General features: G+C 41.9%; 1 protein-coding gene across 10 annotated transcripts in view; it reads left to right on the top strand.

Annotated features, from left to right (window-relative positions):
* DCUN1D4 (defective in cullin neddylation 1 domain containing 4) overlaps positions 1-20,438 on the top strand; it is an 81,599-nt gene that overhangs the window by 14,888 nt on the left and 46,273 nt on the right. For 5 of the 10 annotated variants that reach the window (XM_036852848.1, XM_036852849.1, XM_036852847.1 and 2 more), the window contains 2 exons: positions 17,710-17,780; positions 17,956-17,995. The exons of 1 other annotated variant lie outside the window; for it this stretch is intronic. In XM_036852848.1, the coding sequence (XP_036708743.1) occupies positions 17,710-17,780; positions 17,956-17,995 (111 nt within the window). 4 more of the 10 variants (XM_036852853.1, XM_036852855.1, XM_036852852.1 and 1 more) reach the window with 3 other exon arrangements.

The following is a 20,438-nucleotide window of genomic DNA, read 5'->3' as shown; positions in this document are numbered from 1 at the left end:
TCTGGTCGTCAGGTGTGGAGGCTGGTGGCTCGGGACCCGCTTCCCTGCCGGGAGGGCCGGACCACAGGCCCCGCGCAGCGCCCGCGGGGCGCGACCTCTCCCAGCCTTGCGGAGAAGGCGTTTTAGGGGTTTCCTTTAGGGTCTGGCTCCAGTCGCCGGGTGTGAGGGGAAAGGCAGTCCCGCGGAAAGGGGAAAAGCAGTCCTGCGGATTTCTGGGACTTGTAGTCCGGGCCGCGGTTGGGTTGGATGCACGTGGGTAACTGTGGAAACGAGTCCCAGAATGCAGCGCGCCCCTCGGAGCTTCCCAGCTCTGCCAACTCGTGCTTTATTCCTCGCGGACCCGAGCGCGCTCTAGGGCGGTGCTCCTGTCCCCTGGGACCTTCTCGCTGTGTCAGCGGCTGGGGGAGAACCAAGCCAGACGCAGTCCTTTCGTACTTAGGGTCTTGATCCCCGAGTTGACTGTTTCCCTCTGCGTTTGGTGGCCTTACTTGTAGAATAAATGCTTGGTTTTGAACCATCTAGTACGTAGGTTGTGGAAAAACATTCAAGATGCAACACAATCTAAAGCAGCGCTTAGGGTGGTGTATATTTGTGGCATCCAGTGTATATAAACACTAGGTTAAAATGTTCCGTCTTAGACAAATCTGGGAATGCAATGGAGACACATGTAAACCTTGTGAAGATAGTATAAATTATGTGTTTGTAGTTCTTGGGCTGTTTAGATTGCCAAAGGATAAGGGAACTTTTGGAAAAAAGATGGTCTTGAAATGAATTGACTGTTGGAGGCGGCTTAATGGAATTGAGGGTGGACGTGGTCCTGTTCATTTAAGCCAGCCTGAAAATGTGAAGATGAGCGAAGGGAATATTTGATGTCTTCAGTTTTCAAAGAAGCGTGGGAAGCAAATGAGACTAGAGGAAGGTAAACTCAGTGCAGGACCTTAAGAGGTTTCCATGTTTTTTCGTTTCTGTTCTTTAATATCAGAAACCATCCATTTAGACTGTAGACTCTCCAAACATCACATCCTTTGCCAGTTTTCTTTACCATTTATATGCGATGACTCCAAAACCTGTAATGATTAACTCAGAGATGACAGAGTATTTTTATGTGTTATATAGGGTATTTTGAAACTGTTGGTAGCATGGTCACTAGAAGAGTATTATGATGACCCTAATGATAAAAATTTTACCAAGAAGTCCAAAGATTTGGAAACTGTCTGGTATGGTTACAAATAAACTGAACTTGAGTACTTGTGTGATTTTATCAGGAAAAGATTTATATCTATTTTATATTTTACTTAAGCTTATGGTGAAATACCTAGGAAATCCTTTGTAATATGTAACATGGTCATGTTTGTTTGTTTTAATGTGCATGTATCACTGGAATTTGCTCTTGTAAAGGGTGAAGTGTATGAGGTTGAAAACAAGAGCTGTACAAGATGGTGTTTTTAAAGAAAATATTAGGCTAGTCATTTTTTTCCCTTTTCTTTTTTTTCAATTTCATCCCAAAGGGCAGGTGCCCTATACACACACATGACACTCCCTCTCCCCCAGCCCCCAAAACCTGGGTTCCTGTACATAATCACCTTATACTTTCTGCTCTGGTTTTTAGGTTCCTCTTTGATTTTTGGCCTTTGGGGAGGTTCTGTGTTTTCTTACGAACAAAATTTTTTGACTGTTTTAAACAGATGGTTCCAACTTAATGATGGTTCGACTTTACAATGGTGCTAAAGCAATATGCATTTGATAAAAGCTGTACCTCGAATTTTGGATTTTGATCTTTTCCCAGACTGGTGATGTATGATACTCTCTTGATGCTGGGCAGCAAGCGGCGTCCAGTCAGACACAGCAGCTCCCAGTCAGACACAATACGCTTATTACCATTTTGTACCCAGACAACCCTCCTGTTTTTCACTTTCAATACAGTTTTCAATAAATTACCTGAGGTATTCAACATTTTATTATAAAATAGGCTTTGAGTGAGATGATTTTACCCAAGTATATGCTAAGGTAATAAGAGTTCTGATCATGTTTAAGATAGGGTAGGCTAAGCGGTTATCTGTAGGTTAGGCATATTAAATGCATTTTCGACCTAGGATATTTTCAGTTTGCAGTGGTCTTAACTCAGGGTAAGTGGAGGAGGATCTGTACTGGTAAGGATTTTCAGGTTATCTTGTCAATAACGTTGCCAGGAAAGAAAGCCCCTCATTTTCTCCACTTCAGAGGATTTCTGTACTTTTACTCTTTCCTTCCTCAGTTCTTACCTCCAAGAATTACCCCTATTAACACTTGATCACATTTTTTTCAAATGTTATTTATCATTATATCCTTTTCTCTTTTCATCTTTAACTGCTCCCAGAAGCTCTTATTAGCTTATTGCTTGCTTCCTGACAATAATATATGCTTGCATTTTTCTCATCTCAATAATAACAGTCTTGCTTAGTCAGCAGTGTAAAAATCATGGTTTCAGAAACTGACCTCATGATGACTTTTGTTGTATCAGTTAGGATGCCTCTGGCAAATAACAATACTCAATCAAAAATGGCTTAAGTAGTAGAACTTATTATTGTTAGCAAGAAGTTTAGCGATAGATGGTTCTAAGGCTGGTGCAGAGTCCTAATGATGTCTTAAGAATCTAGGCTCTTTGTATACTTTTTTCCTTTCTTCTTAGTATTTGGTTTATCAAGAGCCTCAGGCTCATTGCCTCATGTTTGCAATATGGTTGCTGCAGCACCAGACATCATGCCTTTGTAATAAAAGGAGGGAAGGAACATACTTCCTTACAGTTCCCTCCTAACAGAGTGGAGTTTTTTTCTCACCTTGGCGACTTCCCCTTTAGTCTCACTGGGTAGAATTGACCTCCTGCCACTGCTAGTTGTGAGGGAGGTGGAGAAAGTGAAAGTCTGGCATTTTCAGCTTCTCTTGTGGGATGTGGACTTTGCTAGGGTGGAAGAAGGGTGAGGAGAGTGCTCTGGGTTGGTAGCCTGCAGTTATTTCCCTGAATCAGCTACTTTGTCCAATTGTCTCTGGCTTGGACTCAGTTTTTTTTACCTGTTGATTTATTTTCTGTTTCATTCTAAAATAGAGGTGACTTACTAAATATAGATAAAATTCTGTCGAGAGAAAGAAAATATAGATTTACAGGCTACACATAAATGCTTGCCGTATGTTAGAAATGGGCCATATATTTGGCTCTGAGCTTCCTAGTAGCCAAAATAAAGAGGAAAACAAGACCAATTAATTTTATTCATTTGGTTAATGAAACTGCAGTTCATTTAATAACCCAAGCTGGAAGCTTAGACATTCCTCATCCTCTCTTTCCCTGGTCAGTAGCGAGAGAGAGGCTGTATCTCTTCCCATGCCTGTCCTTTCTTTTCCATACCTATTGCCATTGTCCTAGGTCTGATCCATTCTTTCTTATATTGTAATAACCAGTACTCCTTTTGCCAGGCTCAGCCTCCTTTTTATCCTCTCCATCACCAGTTGCATATCTTTGTCCTTATGATCCCCCTACCCCAAAACCTCAGAGTCTCCTAGTTGCTTACTGAAATAGACTCCTCAGAAGCTGGGGTTGAAGCTGTTCTGTAGTTTAAGCTCAGTTTTGAATTCCCCCAGCACTGCTCCCTCCCCACTGCCTTCAGTGCTACTTCTGTGGAAGTTCTGTGTTCCTTGTTCCCTCTCTCGAAGGCTCTCTCCTTCCATTGAATCTCCAAAGACTGTTTACTTCTATTCTCAGTTTTATCTTATTTAACAGTAGCTGCTTGTTTACTTATTTGTCCCCCCCCCCCCAATTAGATGATACACCCCCTGAGATCTGGGACTGTATCTTACTTAGTCACCACTTTATGGTCCAGCAGAATGCCTCGCTTAGGACCTCAAATATGTAATAAATTGAACTTAAATGGTCAACTCTTGAGCAGTTAGTGAATTATCTGGAAAATTTTAATGTTTCCTCCTGCTATCCTGCATGTTTCCGAGGTGTCTTTCATTGTCTTTAGATTTTTCTTCCAGGCATACAAACTTCCGCTTATTCATTCTATGCCCTCTTTTGACCAAGTTGTCCTATGCAAACCAATTTAAGTAATATATATGTTTAAATACATGCAGATACCAGTTTTGAAGAATGTCTGTGGCATGGAGCAGTTCTCGGAGGGAGCGGAGTGCTGGTGATATGCTGAGGGGCCGAGAGCGAGCGTGCGTGTGACAGTACACGCGTCTGCTTCTGACCTGGTGTGTAACAGGCTGCCCAGGTGGGGAAGGCTTGGGCAGGGCTTGGACGGCCTGGATGTGTCTGTTTTTCCCCTCTTCTTGTTTCATGACCAGATTCTGGTCCAAAGGGCTTATTTCTTAATGTTAACAATACATTGAGCTCACTAAAGGCTTGCTTTCTTTAGAAAGTGAACTATGTTAGTTGGAGGTGAAGTTTCTGAGCCTCTGACATTAATGCTAACATCTCTTCATAGGTGGTCAGCTTAAATTAGAGTTAATAGTTTTTCACAGCTTATTCTTTTTTCTTATTCTGAGATTCAAGTTAGGAGAAGTACCTCTTGAGAGTTATTCTTTTAAGCAGAATGTACATTTAAAAATATTTGTGGCTATAAAAGAGGCTATAATTTGTGGCTTATGTTTTAAATAGAAAAAGTATTGAAATACATTTTAAATAGAATCATATATTTTAGCAATCGTTGCATGACTGTTTCAGATCTAAGGATCTTTTTTTCTATCATGTTCAGTATTCTAGTAGACAAAGTATCTGCTACTTTAGATTTTAATTGTTTTTCTTTTAATCAGGAGATACCTTTAATGAGTTATTTTCAATCTAGGAAGGTAGGCTTGTAGTTTTTGAAATTACTAATTAATATATTGAGTAAAACACTAAATGATGCAGAAAAAGATCCCCACCCACCCCAAATAACATTACCTCTGGGTATGATTTTTTTTAGTTCCATCTTTGAGGATTTTTTCCTCGTGAATATTTTTTGAAAACCTTTCATTACTTGCTGGCTGTATCAGTAGTACTTGCAGAGACGGTGTGTCATCCGTCTGTGTCCGTGATGGCCTTTGCCAGTCGTCGGGGCCCAGGCTCTTCCTCTGATTGGGGAATTCTTACCCTCAAAGGCAGAGCTGCCCAGATACAGCCACACCAGGGTGTGAATCTGAAGCTGAAGGCAAGACATGGGAAGCAATTGGAAGTGCCTGGTGGCCTTTTACAGACGATGGACGGTGGTGACGGCTGCTTCTAGAGGCCGTGGGAGCTACAGCCCAGGCAGGTCCGGGCTGTGTCGGTGGTGCACTCTGCAGCATGCCCTTAGGCATTGTTTTGGTTGTACAGCTGATGTGCTTGGTGCTCTGGTTTTCCTAGAGAGTCTGTGAACTACCCAATAACCTTTAAAAAAAAAAAAATCGCTGTTCAAATAGCTAGTTGGTTTCTGATGCTCGCAACTAAGAATTCGGACAAATCCAACATCCAGACCCGTCATGGGTTGGTACTTGACTGAGGCCCTTGTGGAGGAGAGCAGTGATCTGCCTTTCCACCCTGGTTGGACTCTGTTCAGAGTCCAAGAGTCCTGGCTCGAGGTGACCCAAAAGGCTAAAGGGGGGACACAGGCAGTGTCAGGGGGAGCTGCCTTTGCCAGTGGTCAGGCAGGACTCTGAGGCACGCATCAGTCACCCCACCAATCTCACCATATGGAGCTCTTACTGCTGTCTTTGCCTGATTCTGTCTTTGTCCCCCCGCCCTCTCCCCAAAATTCTTGAGAGTATTAGGTATGGAAATAATATTGGTAGAATGTTTATTTTGTTTAGCCAAAATTATATCTAATAGTCCTAATTGCTTTTTAATTGACTTTATCGAGTATAATTTACATTCTGTAAAATTGTACCCATTTGATAAATACGTGTGTGTGTAACCACTACTATAATTAAGATATAGAATGGTTTCATTACCCCCTAAAGTTCCCTTGTATCCCCTTTCAGTCTGTACTTCTCTACCTCCCACCACAGTTTTTTTTTAAAGATTTTTTTGATGTGGACCATTTTTTTTAAAAGTCTTTATGGAATTTGTTACAGTATTGCTTCTGTTTTATGTTTTGGATTTTTTGGCCACAGAGGCGTGTGGGATCTTAGCTCCCCAACCAGGGATCGAACCCGCACCCCCTGCATTGGAAGGTGAAGTCTCAACCCCTGGACCGCCAGGGAAGTCCCCCACCATAATTTTTGGCCTTTAATATATATCATCTTAGGCCTCCTCTGTGTTAGTTGATGATTTGTCATTTTGCTGTTCATGGGGATAGTACAGTATAAAAAGGTGTAATAATCTCTCTCTGTCTTTTTACTGAACTGTTAAATCCAAAGAAAAACTGTCAGTGCTGTATAAATTATAAATCTGGTAATTAATACTTTACCACATAGAATGGGCTTGAATTAGATGACTTGTTCCCTTGAAAGATTTTCTGGTGGATGGCTTTTCTTGCTTCTCTGTGGGCCAAAGGCATACAATGCTAGGTTTTGCTCCTTGGATACCACGATTTCTTTTCATTGTTATCTGGGTCAGGTTGAGAGGCAGGAAAGCATAGTAGTTAAGTGTGGGCCCTGGTTCTGGGTTCTGCCTCTGTTAGCTGTGTGACCGTGGATAAATTACTCAGCTACTCTGTGTAAGCTTCAGATTCCTCATGCATAAAAAATACCTCCTGTGTGGTATGGAGTTGGTCAGTCAACAGTGTTTATTGAACACCTACTATGTACCAGGCCGTCTTCTTCATCTGTCGTGAAGTTCCCCTTGCAGTGTGGGGGAAGATGCAGATAATAAGCAGATAAGTCATGTAGTATGTCAGATGGTGAGCAGTTCATTTGAGAAAACTCAAGCAGGGAAGGGCAGTGCACAGGTGCCCCTGTGTGTGCAGGGGGGAGAGGAGCAGAGCAGGGGACGTTGTAATTTTACAAGGCTTGGTCAGGGAGGGCCTCACTGAGAGGCTTGTCAGACAAGACCTGACGGAGGTGAGGGGGCATTCCAGGGAGAGGGAACACAAACGTAGAAACTCTGAGGAGGGGAGCAAGGCTGTATTTGAGGAACAGCAAAGAGGCTGGTGTGCTTGGAGTGGAGCTGGGGATTGGGCAGAGAGAAAGAAGTAGGAGGCAAGATCAAAAGTGATCCTGAGGATTAAATTAGATAAAACACAAAGTATTTAGAGAAACGCTTGGCACTTTTCTAATGATTACTGTGTAATGACAATTTCTTCATTAGGCTTTAAAAGGAGACCCTTGAGAGGAAAACAGGTTATAAGAAAGAAAAGAAGCAAGTGAAGCATTCCCTCACTTAGTCACTCTCCAAACCTTTTTTCTTGCTGCTGGGTGCTGCTGTAACAACGTGACTGAGCCTGGTCCTCGTGTTTCAGGAGCTTCCTTCCAGCAGGCTTAGTGGTGGATGCAGAGAGGTCCTGGACAGTTGAAGTATGGGACAGGGCAAGGTTATTTGGATGCCCAGGGTGCTTTGGGAACAAATAGGGAGTCATTAAAATTAGACTTCAGGGAAGGGTTAGCTATTGTCATGTGGGTTTAGCTTTTGAAGTTTCATTACATGAAGAAAAAGATGGGTGTGTGCCTGAGGGGTGAGGTGGGAGGGTGCTTTCCAAGCAGGGGGAACAGCCTGGCAGTAGCATGGGCGTTGGATAGGCCAGAGCGAAGGGGGGGCGAGGTGGAGGGATGCGCAGGAGCCACGTGGGAAGGGCTGAAAAGAGGCACCAGGGAGGGTTTATGAGTGGAAAGGAGGTGAGGGGAAAGAGAGAAGTTAGAGGAGGTGGGGCGTGGGGAGAGAAGAGGAACAAAGTGGGATGGGGAGGGGAGGGACTGACACATGTTTATACACAGTGATCATTCTTGGGCTCCTCCAGCTGCCGTGCCTGCGTTAACTCATGTAATCCTCGCCACAGCGCTCTGAAGTAGGTTATGTAGGTACTGTTATCATCCCCATTTTACAGATGAGGAAGCTGAGGTACAGAAAGGTTAACTAACCTTCTCAAGGTCACACAGCTGATAGGTGGTGAACTGAGATTCTAACTCAGGCATTCTGACTCCGGGGTTTAGGTTCCCACCACTGCCTATGAAATAATACTCACTGTTTTATCTGTGCTTTTCATTTAATCCTTATGGTAACCTGGCAGGTATATTGGAATTCCATATTTTGTCACTGTTATCTTTGTTTTGCAATTGGTTCTTTTCTTCTTGGAATGGGTCCCAACAGGATAAGGTCTAGGATGAATTCCTCCTTTCCCACTGCTCTTCTTCCCCTCATTTCTGCCATCTCACAATGACAGTGGGCATTTAAAAACGGATTCTCGCTGGGCAACTGATTGTGGCAAAGAAGAGTATTTCCATACTTTTTCTTTACTCACTAATGAAATAGTCATTTTTAGTCTTAGATTTTATTTTAAACAGACATTTGTATTAAGTACTTTTTAAACACATAATTTTTATATATAGGAGATACCTAACAACATTGCAGAAAAGCCAGAAAGCTTACCTTTCAGTAGAGCTACTAAGGTAGTTTTTGCGTAACATCTTTGAAATGATTCTCTTTCCTTTTCCTGTAGTTGAGGGTGAGTTTAAGTCTTTTTCCCCTTTAAGATCTCTTTCTACAGATTCCATTCCCAAAATTATTAGACCGCAGATTACTTGTTCTTAATTAAACAGGAAGCTGAGAAGGAGAGTTGTACATTCAAGTCCAGGCCAACTGGCTATTGAAGTGAGAGTTTTAAAGACCTGTCCTCTTGTCATCCCTTCTGCCCCGTCTTTACTTTTTGATCTTCTGGGCTCAGTCTGTCTTAGTCTCTTCTATGTTGAATAATAATAGGGATTAAAATAATAAACCTTCATTAGTGCACAGTATGGGCCACCGCTGGGCTGAGTGCTTGGCATGCGCTGTCTCAGGAGTCCTCACAAGCCCTTGTGAGGGGGGGCCTGCTGTTGTGGTCTAGTGAGGTTGGGTTATAGGCAGGGCCCTCAGCTAGGACGCCGCAGAGCAGGGGCTCTAACCCAGGGCTTTCTGAGGCCAGAGCTGCACTCTTTACCCTAAATCTGGCCTATCTTGACATTAGTGAGATGAGAGGGTGATTTTTACTCTGAGCGATGGGAGTGGACGGATCTGTGTTCCTCCGTGGGTAGGGTGGGGTGAAGAGAGTGAATTTAGGGCCCTGTGTACCTTGTCACAGTGGGAGAGCTGCCAGGCCGGCTGTCCTGAAGTGGCCGACTCCGTTGAGATGGCACCACCAGCAGGTACAGGCTGCGCAGTGGATGACGGGTGCTAGGTGGCATGCCGCCTGTCTTGGGCGGGTGGCTTCTTTCCCAGCCGCTTCTACAGGTCCTGTGAGAGTTAGGAGGAAAAAGCCAGCAGCAGTGGTGTGCTTGGATGGTTTTAACGTCAGATCTTGTGTTCAGTGAAAGCGCCGAGTCACCTGTGATGACCTGCTCCCATTCCTTGTCAGTTTTCCCCTTTCCATGCTCACCTTTTTGGCCCTGTGCCTTATAAATAGCAAATATTTATAGATGAGGAGAATGATATTAACACCTTCCTCACTGCTACTTTGCTTCATTTAGTTTTCACCTAGCTTTTCGACCTTGAAAAGCCTGGATCTTGATCTTTTCTTCATGCTGCAGGGCTTGCAGTGAATGAGTTGAACTGCCCTCTGGCCCGTGCTGAGGTTGTGATGTGGATATGGATTGGCTGCGGCAGGCTGGGGCTGGGGATCGAGGCGAGGGTGGAGACGGAACGCTCCTCTCCGGTTGCACTGTAGAGTCACCTGGACTGCTTGAGAAGCCTTTGACAACCCCACTCCTCTTTTTATTTAGTTGGTCTGGATTGGGGCCCGGGCCCTGGCAGTTATTCGCACTGCCCAGGTGACTCTGAGGTGCAGCGGCTGGATGAATGCTCAGGCGCTTCCTGTGTGCTTGGGGTTTGGTTTGGGCTGGGGGGCAGAGGACCCCAAAGCTGCGGCTGCCCCCCTCGGGCCCTGCCCTGGGCGGGGAGCACAGGCCACCCCGCTCGCCGCGCAAGTGAAGCGGAGTGGCGCGGAGCCGTGTGCCGGGCACCGTGCTGGGCACCTCGCAGCACGAGTTAGTTGGATCCTCACGGTGTCCTTAGGAGGCAAGCACTATTACCATCCATTTTATAGACCAAGAAATTCCTACTTCTGACAAGTTAGACAGGTGTGTGGTGTGAAGCTGACCCACGACCTGGCTTTTGATTTTTTCCCAGTTGTGGAAAACTCGTTTCGGATCTTTGTGTTTTAATAATTTGGCCTCAAATGTGAATATGTTTGTTTTAACGAATGAGACGTGTACTTGTGCCATCTCACATAGCTAAATGACGATCAGTTGGTGTGCAGAAGTGTAAATTGGTGTCTGTAATCCCAGTTGAAAATACTACTTTTTATTTTATTTTTATTATTTATTTATTTATGGCTGTGTTGGGTCTTCGTTTCTGTGCGAGGGCTTTCTCTAGTTGTGGCAAGCGGGGGCCACTCTTCATCGCGGTGTGCGGGCCTCTCACTATCGCGGCCTCTCTTGTTGCGGGGCACAGGCTCCAGACGCGCAGGCTCAGTAGTCGTGGCTCACGGGCCCAGTTGCTCCGCGGCATGTGGGATCTTCCCAGACCAGGGCTCGAACCCGTGCCCCCTGCATTGGCAGGCAGATTCTCAACCACTGCGCCACCAGGGAAGCCCCCAATACTACTTTTTATAGCGTCAAAAGTAGACTTCATTTTATGGTAGATTTTGTCTGTCAAGTTATTTTGAGATAAAACTCATTTCTAATGACCTTTTACTTAAAATTGCATTTTGTACTTGTCTTTTAAAATGACTTATACTCTGTATGCTTGAGCTCATGTATAGATCCTCCCAGACTTGTAAGCTGACCCCCTCTTTACACTCTGGCTTCTGTAACCTTCCAGGGTACTAAGCAAGTCGAATCTCAGCATTTTAAACGTGCTCCAGTCTCGCCATCGTAAAGCCCAAACTCAGCAGTCCCTCAGTCCCCCACCCGCACCCCAAAAGCCATTACTGATTTAGTTCTTCATTTTCATTGTCATCAGAATGCATTTATTAGTACATATCTGTGCATAGTTCTTATTAAAAATTTTTATACCTGAGAGCATTGCTCACTGATTGGCCACCTGGAGTTTAGCTCATAATAAAATACTTTCATGAATCTTTAGTGACAAGAGGAAAGAGGTGTAGTTAATAGAAATAATATAGGCGTTATGTACCTTTTCTGCACTATCTTTTCTCCAACAAAGAAAAAAAGAAGTTGGTAGGTTGTTTTAGATTTTACCAGTTTTAGTATCTTTTTATTTAATATTAAAGTTCTCTAATTTTGTGTGCTTGCTTATTAACAACCTTGGGTGGGAAATGCTGCTGCTTTTTACCCCTGATGGAGTGTGAAGATACATGGACACTTGCTCCCATCAGAAATAAGCTAGAATGGAGAAAGGAGCTTTGGATTGGGAATTAGAAGATGTGAATTATCCCCAGCTTGGCCACAACTAGTTACCTGACCCTGCTTGGGCTAATTTTCATAGCTCAAGGAGAATTTTTGAGACTTGGACAAAAGGACATGAAATGTTGAGCTTCCCTCTCAGCACCTGAAAGCAATCTTGTTGGTTTTCCTCCCAGTACAATCACATTTGGTGTAGAGGTTAGTTCTAAAGTCCATATGTAAGGTGAAAATCACCTGTATTAAAAATATCACTGGAAATACTTTCAGAAGGTGCCCCTCATCAGAGGTTGTCTCCAGCACAGCAGTTCTTTCCTCTGGCATTAGGACAGGTCGCTGGCTCTTCAGCTGAGCACCAGTTGCAGCAGCTGGCTTATGTTTAGGGACTGTGTTTTATGAAGAATACATTTCTTTAAATACTTGACTCATACAAGGTTGTGAGATCCACGTGGAAACTGAGCCGACCCAGTGACCGTCAGATTCCTGTTGCCCAGCTCCCACTCATGAAGTAGAGACCTCGAGGGCAGTTACCAGGACAGTTGACTTTTCTTCTCTCTCCCTCTTCATTTTGCCAAGCAATTGAGTTGAATTTGTGTGAGTTGAATGTGGATGTCCTACAATCCCGTTGTACTCAGGATGTCTTCCCTCCACTTTTGCTGCCACAGTCTACCTTAAGACCCTAATCATTTCCCACCTCAGTCACTTCCAGTAGTCTTCATGAAAGGCCGCTCTAAATCCAGGCCACACACTCGCCGTAGGGAAGTCTATCTAAAAAACTGATTAAAACACTTTTCATGGCACCCAGGCTCACAGCAGTGCTTCTCAGACTTCTCCACCAGCGTTCTGCTATGGCAGAATTAAGTACCCTCTGAATTCTGGGAGCGTAACTTGGTCTGGTGAAATTTCTTTCAAATTTTGTGCCATAGTCATTTTTTTGTTTTCATGTGAAACAGTTGTACATGAATTACCTTTGAGTAGGACTGATGCTGCTTGAGTGTGCCCTGTTTATCTGCTACATTTGCATACCCTCTGATGGTCCAATTGGAAATACAAGTCCTTAGGAGATTAAACTCTTAAGCAGGATTCAGAGCTGCCTTTTTCTGACCTTGCCTGCCTTTTGAGTCTCCTGATACCGTGCTGCTTCTCACATATGAAGATCTAATGGTGTGAATGCACTGAAATACCCTGAACATATTGAATTTAAGTCTTGATGCCTTTGTACCTGCATTCATTTATTCCTTGAGTACTTATTGAGCACCTGATGTTTCCCAGGTATTGCTTTAGGTACGAGGGATACAGCAGTGGACAGGAGCAAGCAAGTTCTGGCCTTTGTGAAGCTTACATTCTAATGCGAGAGGAAGATGACACACAAATATGACATACATCAGGAGGTACTAATGCCATAAAGAGAAGTAAAGCATGGTAAAGTGATAGTGAAGAAGGGGTCCTTTTTGTTGGGTCTGGCAAGGTTCTGTAAGAAGGTGATATTTCAGTGGCAACCTGATTAAGTGTGAGAGCAAGCCATGTTATTATTAGAGGAAAGAGTGCTCAACGCAACGAGAATAGCACGTGCAAAGGCCCTGAGGTAGGAGCATGCTTGGAGTGTTCACAGAATAGCAGGAAGCTCACTGCAATTGAGAAGAGTGAGCAAGGGGAAGATGAGTAAGAGATGAGATTGGGTACATGGGTAGAGGCGGAATGTGCAGAGAGAGCCCTGAGTCCATGATACGGACTTTTCTTTTGCTTTGGATGCCTTCCCCTTCCATGCTTTGGGTGAGGTTGAAATTAATTTTAATTTGTTCCACATGGTAGTTGGTTGCCCCTCTGTTTGCTAAATAATTATCTCTTGCCCTTTGATTTGAAAAAAAAAAGGCAAAAGATTTATTCGATCTGAAGAGAAACCAGAGTATTTCGTTGATTTGAAATGCCAGTTAGTCATATTAATTATATGTGTTTATACATACTTAAAAACATACAGACATGCTTGCAGGCATATATACACACATATGTTTATTAGCTCTCTTCCGTTGATTTGTATTATAATTACTGTTATAATTACCTCTATACCAGGCATTGGCACACTACAGCCCATGGCCCCAGTCAGGCCCACCACCAAGTTTTTATAAATAAAGTTTTATTGGCACACAGCCACACTCATTTGCTTGTGTATTGTTTATGGCTGATTTTGAGCTACAATGGCAGGGTAGTTGTAACAGAGGTCGGATGGCCCACAAAGCCTAAAATATTTAAGATCTGGCCCTCTGCAGAGAATTTACCAACCTCTGTTTTATATTATGTATTGTCTGATAGGGCAAGTTCTTCCTCATTCTTCTTTTTCAACAATTTCTTGGCAAGTCAAGCACGTTTGTTCTTTTCAGATGAACTTTAGAATCAATCTGCCAAGCTTGCCCGACTCCCTTCCTTTTCCCCCACCTCTTTTTTGGGGTGGGGAAGTGGGAGGCAGGGAGAATAGGAATTTGACTGCATTTAATTTGTACTTTAGTAAAGGGCGAAGTGATCGCCTTACAATACTGGGTCTTTCCATTCCAGAAATATAATATCTCTGCATTTTTGTCTTTCAGGAAGCTTTCATTGTTTCTTCATTTGGTTGTTGCATGTTTAAGTTTATTCCTACATGTATTATTGCTTTTCATTGCTGTTATAATTAAGATCACCTCCCAGCTATATTTAACAAATGACTATTTATGTCATAAAAGAAAGGTTTGGATTTTTATGTATTTAAATTGTTTCTGACCCTCTTACGGAAGTAAACTCCTGTTAGGACTGTTAATTCTGAAATTTGATTCTTTTGGTTGATGGTCATTGTCTGAACTTACCAATAATTGTTTTATTCCTAATATTTATGTCTCTGCCTATATTGCGGGATTCTATACTGAGAGTAGTTTGGGGGAAGTGAATTTTGACTCTCATTGGCGTTCACTTTCTTCTATTATGTAGGTCACAGCAAATAGTAATTATAAAAAAACCCAAACAAACAAACCAAAAAAAACCCCAGAAAACTTTCTGCCCAGTCAGCATTTGTTGATCATTTTTAAGAATGCCCAGAAGATAATTTTGGCAGACCATTTATCAAGCAGGCTGTGCCTTTCTGCAGAGCCTTTAGTCGCTTTTAATACAGAATGTGGGGTTCTTATGTCACACAGGAGAGTCAAACCCAGTGACTACTTTACTGTGGAGGGCCTTTTGATCATGGACTAAAGTTGACTTAACCAAGCGTTTATACTTTGGAATTAACATATGAGCAGAAGGAGATTTTATGAATGAGTTAGTACTTTCCTAAATATGTTCTCTGTAAAGCATTTGATCTTTATCCTTAACGATGTGAAGTCTATTTTAGATTTCAAGGTCTGTTACTTGCCCTGAGCACTGAACAGATGAACCGTAAATTCAATATGTGTTAACCTTTGTGGATTTATCTTTTAATGCCATTTTGGTCTTTTTGTCCTGAATTTGTGTCTACTCCCCAGCTTCTTACCTTGGTGAAACTAAAGAAGAACTATTCTGTTCGTGCTGCTGTTCCTTTTCATTTTCCCTTTTTTTTTGGTGAAGCGATGATGAGGTGGTTATGGTAGTAGATGCTGGATATGGAAATAGAGAATTGCTGACATGTATTATGTGACTTGTGAAATGAACCTTGTTGCTTGTGTTGTCTGTAAAGTGAAACTTCATGTATAGAACCTGATCTTAAATGCTTTTGTGTATTTTTTCCCACTGTTGAGATGATCTTCCACCATCATTATGAACGTCAGTTGGTGGTATATGAATATAGATAGAAATGCCATCACACACAGTAGAGATGTATCAGGCCACATGCCTCAGTCATAGAGGGAGCTCCAACTTTGATGTGGGGCTTGACTTGGACCTACAGAAAGTAGAAACCATTGTAGATAGCTGTGTGGTGTGGAAAATGGTATAATCAAATAGAGTGATAATTGATATCTTTTATTCGGCACTCACTGTGATCCAGGCATTACATTGGCTGTCTGCCACATCTAGGCATTGTGATCTCACTTCACAACTGAGGATGTTGAAATTTAGGTTAAATAACTGGTAGGCCTGAGATTCAAACTGACTGTTAGACTCCAGAGTCAGGTGGTAAAGCTCAGTGAGTGGTATTTTGGCAGAAACCGTGTGTGTGTGTGTGTGTGTGTGTGTGTATGTGTATAGAAGGATTTAGCAGTTTTATTTTGTTTAGATTCTCCTGTGTGAATCTTGACAGTTGAATTCACATCAGGGTGGTATGGCATGAGTTCTGGAGACCTCATTGCTGCAATGATCTTTGGCAAACCCCTTCTGTGTGGCCTCAGTGAGAGAGAATCTAGACCCTTAAGTTTTCTGGTTTTGTTTTTTTGGGGGGCCCAGGAGCTTAATTAATATTTCAAGATGTTACTGTAGTATATCATTTGTCTTCCAAATTTTAAATTGAGAGAATACAAAAAGGGGGTTTATGGCTTGGTCATAGGTGCCAGGAGAGGGGGGCAGTGGAAGATTAAGCTCCCCAAAGCCTTTGCGGGTCAGGACGAGGCTTTTGCTTCTAGTTTTAGAGCCCCTACCCAGCTTTATGAAGTAGAAGCATAAGTAAATAAATACACACACGTATACACACTCGGATACCCCAAATGGTTTTTAATCCTTTTCTGTGCAATCGCACTAATTAAGATGGAAAATCAAGGTCTGTGCACATTATGTCATCATTTACCTTAAATATGGCTAAACCATTCAGATGCCAAATAATTAATAATGCAAAATAGTTAACACATGTCTATATTTGAGGCCCTGCTCTGGTTGCCGCTCAGCCAAGAACTCTGATTCTCTGGACCATTCTCGGTGGCTGTGCCTGTGGCGTGCATGTGCCAGAGCCGTGCATGTGTGCATGTCAGGGTCTGCGCTGCCTGCTGGCCCCTCTGTCCTCCAGGCCAGCCTAGACCTGGATTCCTGGCTCAATTTAGAAAAGAAAGTGAAGCTTTCTAAATGCTGGCAAGTCAGCTTGCTTTCCAGATTCGGAGCAGCAGCCCAGAGAGTCCAGCCCCAGCAGAGACAATTTGTGTTGTAGTGTCTGCGCTTTGCATCTGATATGTGTCCCACATAAAAATTCCAGTGAAGGGAGATTTTTTCTTTTTTATCCGAATGGCATAACTTGGAAAGTTACAGTATCTTTTCAAGGTTATTTTCAGACTAACCTTTACTAGTCTTTATGATAGTAAAGAAAAGGAACTACTGTAAATCTTGATATTTTATGAAAATACTTCTGTTGCTTGTTCAAATATGAAATTATTCATAGACTTTTAACCCATATTCGCATAGCCTAATATGTAGGCAAGCATACTTAACTTTATAAAAAACATTTGAAACTGGAGATTCAAAAGCCTAACAGTTTAACTTAAAGTTTTATGTTGTGCAGGATTGTATGATGGAGCAACTTAATTCGTCTTGTGTGTATGATTCATTGTGCAATTATTAGAGATGGCATGTGGAGACAGTCTTTGATTTGGCCATGTTTCTCTGTGAGTGTGAGTTCTGCCTCTGTGTTTCTGGTTCTGTGGCACATTTTACTGTTGCCATGCAGGTAACTATAGGCTACATCCCAGAGCCCTGGCCTTTCAGACTGGGAGCTTGCAGGATAGTCCTTTGATCTGTCCGTGTTTGTTAAATTAGGAAGGGGAGGGGTTTAGATTCCGTTTCTGCTCTATGTTATATAAGAGCCAACAAAATAAGTATATTGTAAGAAATGCCGAATGGTTGAGATGCTTTCCTATTATTTTCTTGCCAGGAGCTTGATACTGTGCTAGTAATTCTGGGGAAGAGAAAGAGAAAGTGAACAAGTTTCGTTTGAGATCTGTCTTCTATTTGTGTGACTTGTTTAATTTGCTAGCATTATTGATATTTTTCTTTTAAGCTCAAGTTTATTGCTGATAGGCTATTATAACTACTGAAGTATTTTTATTTTACCTTACAATTCACATGAACATTTCATGAACTTTATTTTAACATGTGGTTGGGAATTTAATTTTATTGTCAGACTTTATTTCTAGCAGATAGGTTGGTAGTTGCATGTTGTATCTTATTTAATAAGTATCAAATTAATGGAGATAGAATTCAGTTGTATCAAAATATTTGTTTATCTTCACTTCTGAGCTTTCTTTTTTAATAGTCTTTTTGCAATATGAGAAGTAAATGACACTGAATTTTCCCCTTTTTCTTTCAAAGACTTTCAGCTGAACTCTCATCTCTCAACACTGGCAAATATTCATAAGATCTACCACACCCTTAATAAGCTAGTAAGTCAATCTTTTAAAGACAAAACTACCAGCTGTTTAAAGTAGTAGTTTTAAGTGTATTTGATAAAATTTAGATTATGGGTATTAAGATATCAGCTGTTTATGAAACTATTGAATTTTAAAGCTTGCTGTATGGTATGTGATTTCTTGGTAATGATGAACATATTTCTTGCAGAATCTAACAGAAGACGTTGGCCAAGACGATCACCAAACAGGTATCTATAAATGCTAACACTACTTAATTTTAAATAAACTTCCTAATGTAAAGCTACAATGCATTCCATTAGCAAGCTGTTACTTGGTCGGGGACTGTCTTTCAGGGTGTATCGAGGTAGCCGTCTCACAACTGCTCCCCTGGAGGAGATCTGCGCTAGGGCTCTGGTCTACAACAGAGTCCTTCAGTTCCTTTAAAGGGGCTCGGAGCCTCCCCAGTGGTTTCCAAAGAATCATTTCTCTACTGAAGTGTTTTAGTTTATACCAAAAAGTTGCTACAGTAGTGCAATTTGGAAGGTATTCCATAAATATTTGTTGACTTGAGATGTAAAATGAGTTGATAGGTCAGTAGGGGCATGTGTGTGTATGTGTTGTATAGGTCCTGAGGATTTATGAATGGGAAAACTGAAAGTTGATAATTGTAAACAATTCTCTAGCCCTGTGGTTCTCAAACTGTAGCTGGCATTATAATCACGGGGGGCAGGGTGTAGTTCCAATGGATTGCTGGGCTCCACCCCCAGAGTTTTTGATTCTGTAGGTTCGGGGTGGGGCCCTAGAGTTTGCATTTCTAACCAGCTTCCAGATGATGCTGATGCAGCTGGTCTGGAGACCACACCTTGAGAACCACTTCTCTAAACTGTAATGATCATAAAGTTCAGAAACTTGCACTTGATCTGTAGTTATGAAAACTTCTAGCGAAAATGATTAAAATATATCTTAAAGTTTTTGAAAGTTACCACAGTAATACATGAATATATGCTTGTTAGAGAATTGTGAATAGCACAGAAGCAAATGAAGTAAAAAGCCACAATCCTCGTCTCCCAGCCCAGCCTTCCCCCAGTTTGCCGCTTAATGTTTGTTCTTTCAGACATTTTTGTACCTGCATATATTTTTATAGTAGTGGGTTTTTAAAAAAACTTATCATTGATGAGCTCATACTGTACGTACTGTATAGCATCGTTCTTTTTTCATTTAATTTTTTAACTTAATGGTGTATCTTGGAGGTTGTTGGGATTTAGAACTCTCCCCACCCTTCCCCTCCAGATTGGTTCAGGATCAATTGAAAATTAGGCACAAGATGGAGATTGAAGTAACAGTTGTGTTGGAAAACACAGCTTAGAAGAGCAGCAGAAATGCAGAGGCTTTTCAGTATTTCAACTTAATTAGATAGCCTTACACGCAATCACTGCCACAGCTAGTTAAGCACAGCACACCTCCCGGCCCCTCTCTAACCCACCACTTATGTTGGAAGGGTATCAGCTTCTGCTGGCAGGTTGATCTGAAAGGGAGTTCAGAAGGGGCTGGGCCCCTCTGCTCAGTTCCTCCCCGCCCCAATCACCAGTTAGATCAGACATTCCTTCTTCCAGAGGAAGGAATGAGAGAAGGGGGAATGTATTCTAGAAGACCAGGCCACAGAGGGTCCCTTCACCTGATCTTTCTGTTTTAGTAAATATAGGTCAACTCAAGGCAGTCAAAAACAGTTTCCTTAATAATTTTATTGATTGATTGATTATAGCTCCTTAATTTTAGAAGCAGTGTGTGCACATGGTTTTAAAAGAGATGTCAAAAAGGTGTAAAGAAGCGAAGGTTGCTGGCCCATTTTATGAGCCCTAGCTCCCATCCCCACTAGTACTACACCCTTGACTCTCCAGAGATAACTCTTATATTCTTGTATTTGTTTCCCAAATGATGATGATATATGTTTTTCCCCAAATACAAGTATACCTTTGTATGTGCCTCTTGTTTTTGTCACTCAGTATATCTTGGAGATCTTTTCATTGCAGCACATTTATAAAACTTTAGTTTTCAATGACTGCATGATTTTCTGTTTCATGGATATATCATAATATGTTTCTATTGATACACATTTAAGTGTGTTTAACTTTTAGCTAATTTTCAGGGCCAGTTTTAAAAGTTAAAAAAAACCACCACATTTCTCTCTACTATTCTGGAACAATATATTGGTAGACATCAGAGAGTTTTTAAACTTAAGAGTTAGTGTAGTTTTGATTTTTTAAAACTGAATTTTGTGTTTGTAAAGGCTTTAGGTTGTCTTTCCCTTGGCTAAGGTAATAAAACATCTAAGTGCTGAGTCTTGTACATTCTGTAGTTAACGTTGAACTTTGGATTTAAGTGAGTATTGTTACCGTGGTAATTTCACATTTAAATATTTAACCTGAATGTGGCAATTTAATAACTATAAGCTATAATTAAGGAAAACGAAAGTGGAGAGTGTGTTTGGCCTCATGCCCCCTCTTTCGCCCTTGGGGACAGTGGATGTGCCTGATGTTTGGTATATGACTTGCTGGTGCAGTGCCTGGTACCTCGTATGTGCCAGTCAATGTCAATTAACATTAGTAATTTCTCAGAGTGGTCCATTTCATTAACATTTCCCCATCTGGTTATAGCATCACTTGTGATTACCATACCTGACAGAGTATACTT

The sequence above is a fragment of the Balaenoptera musculus genome, chromosome 5 (genome assembly GCF_009873245.2).
Source record: "Balaenoptera musculus isolate JJ_BM4_2016_0621 chromosome 5, mBalMus1.pri.v3, whole genome shotgun sequence".
In the NCBI taxonomy this organism is placed as follows: domain Eukaryota; kingdom Metazoa; phylum Chordata; class Mammalia; order Artiodactyla; family Balaenopteridae; genus Balaenoptera; species Balaenoptera musculus.
This window is presented reverse-complemented; position numbering and strand designations above follow the sequence as displayed.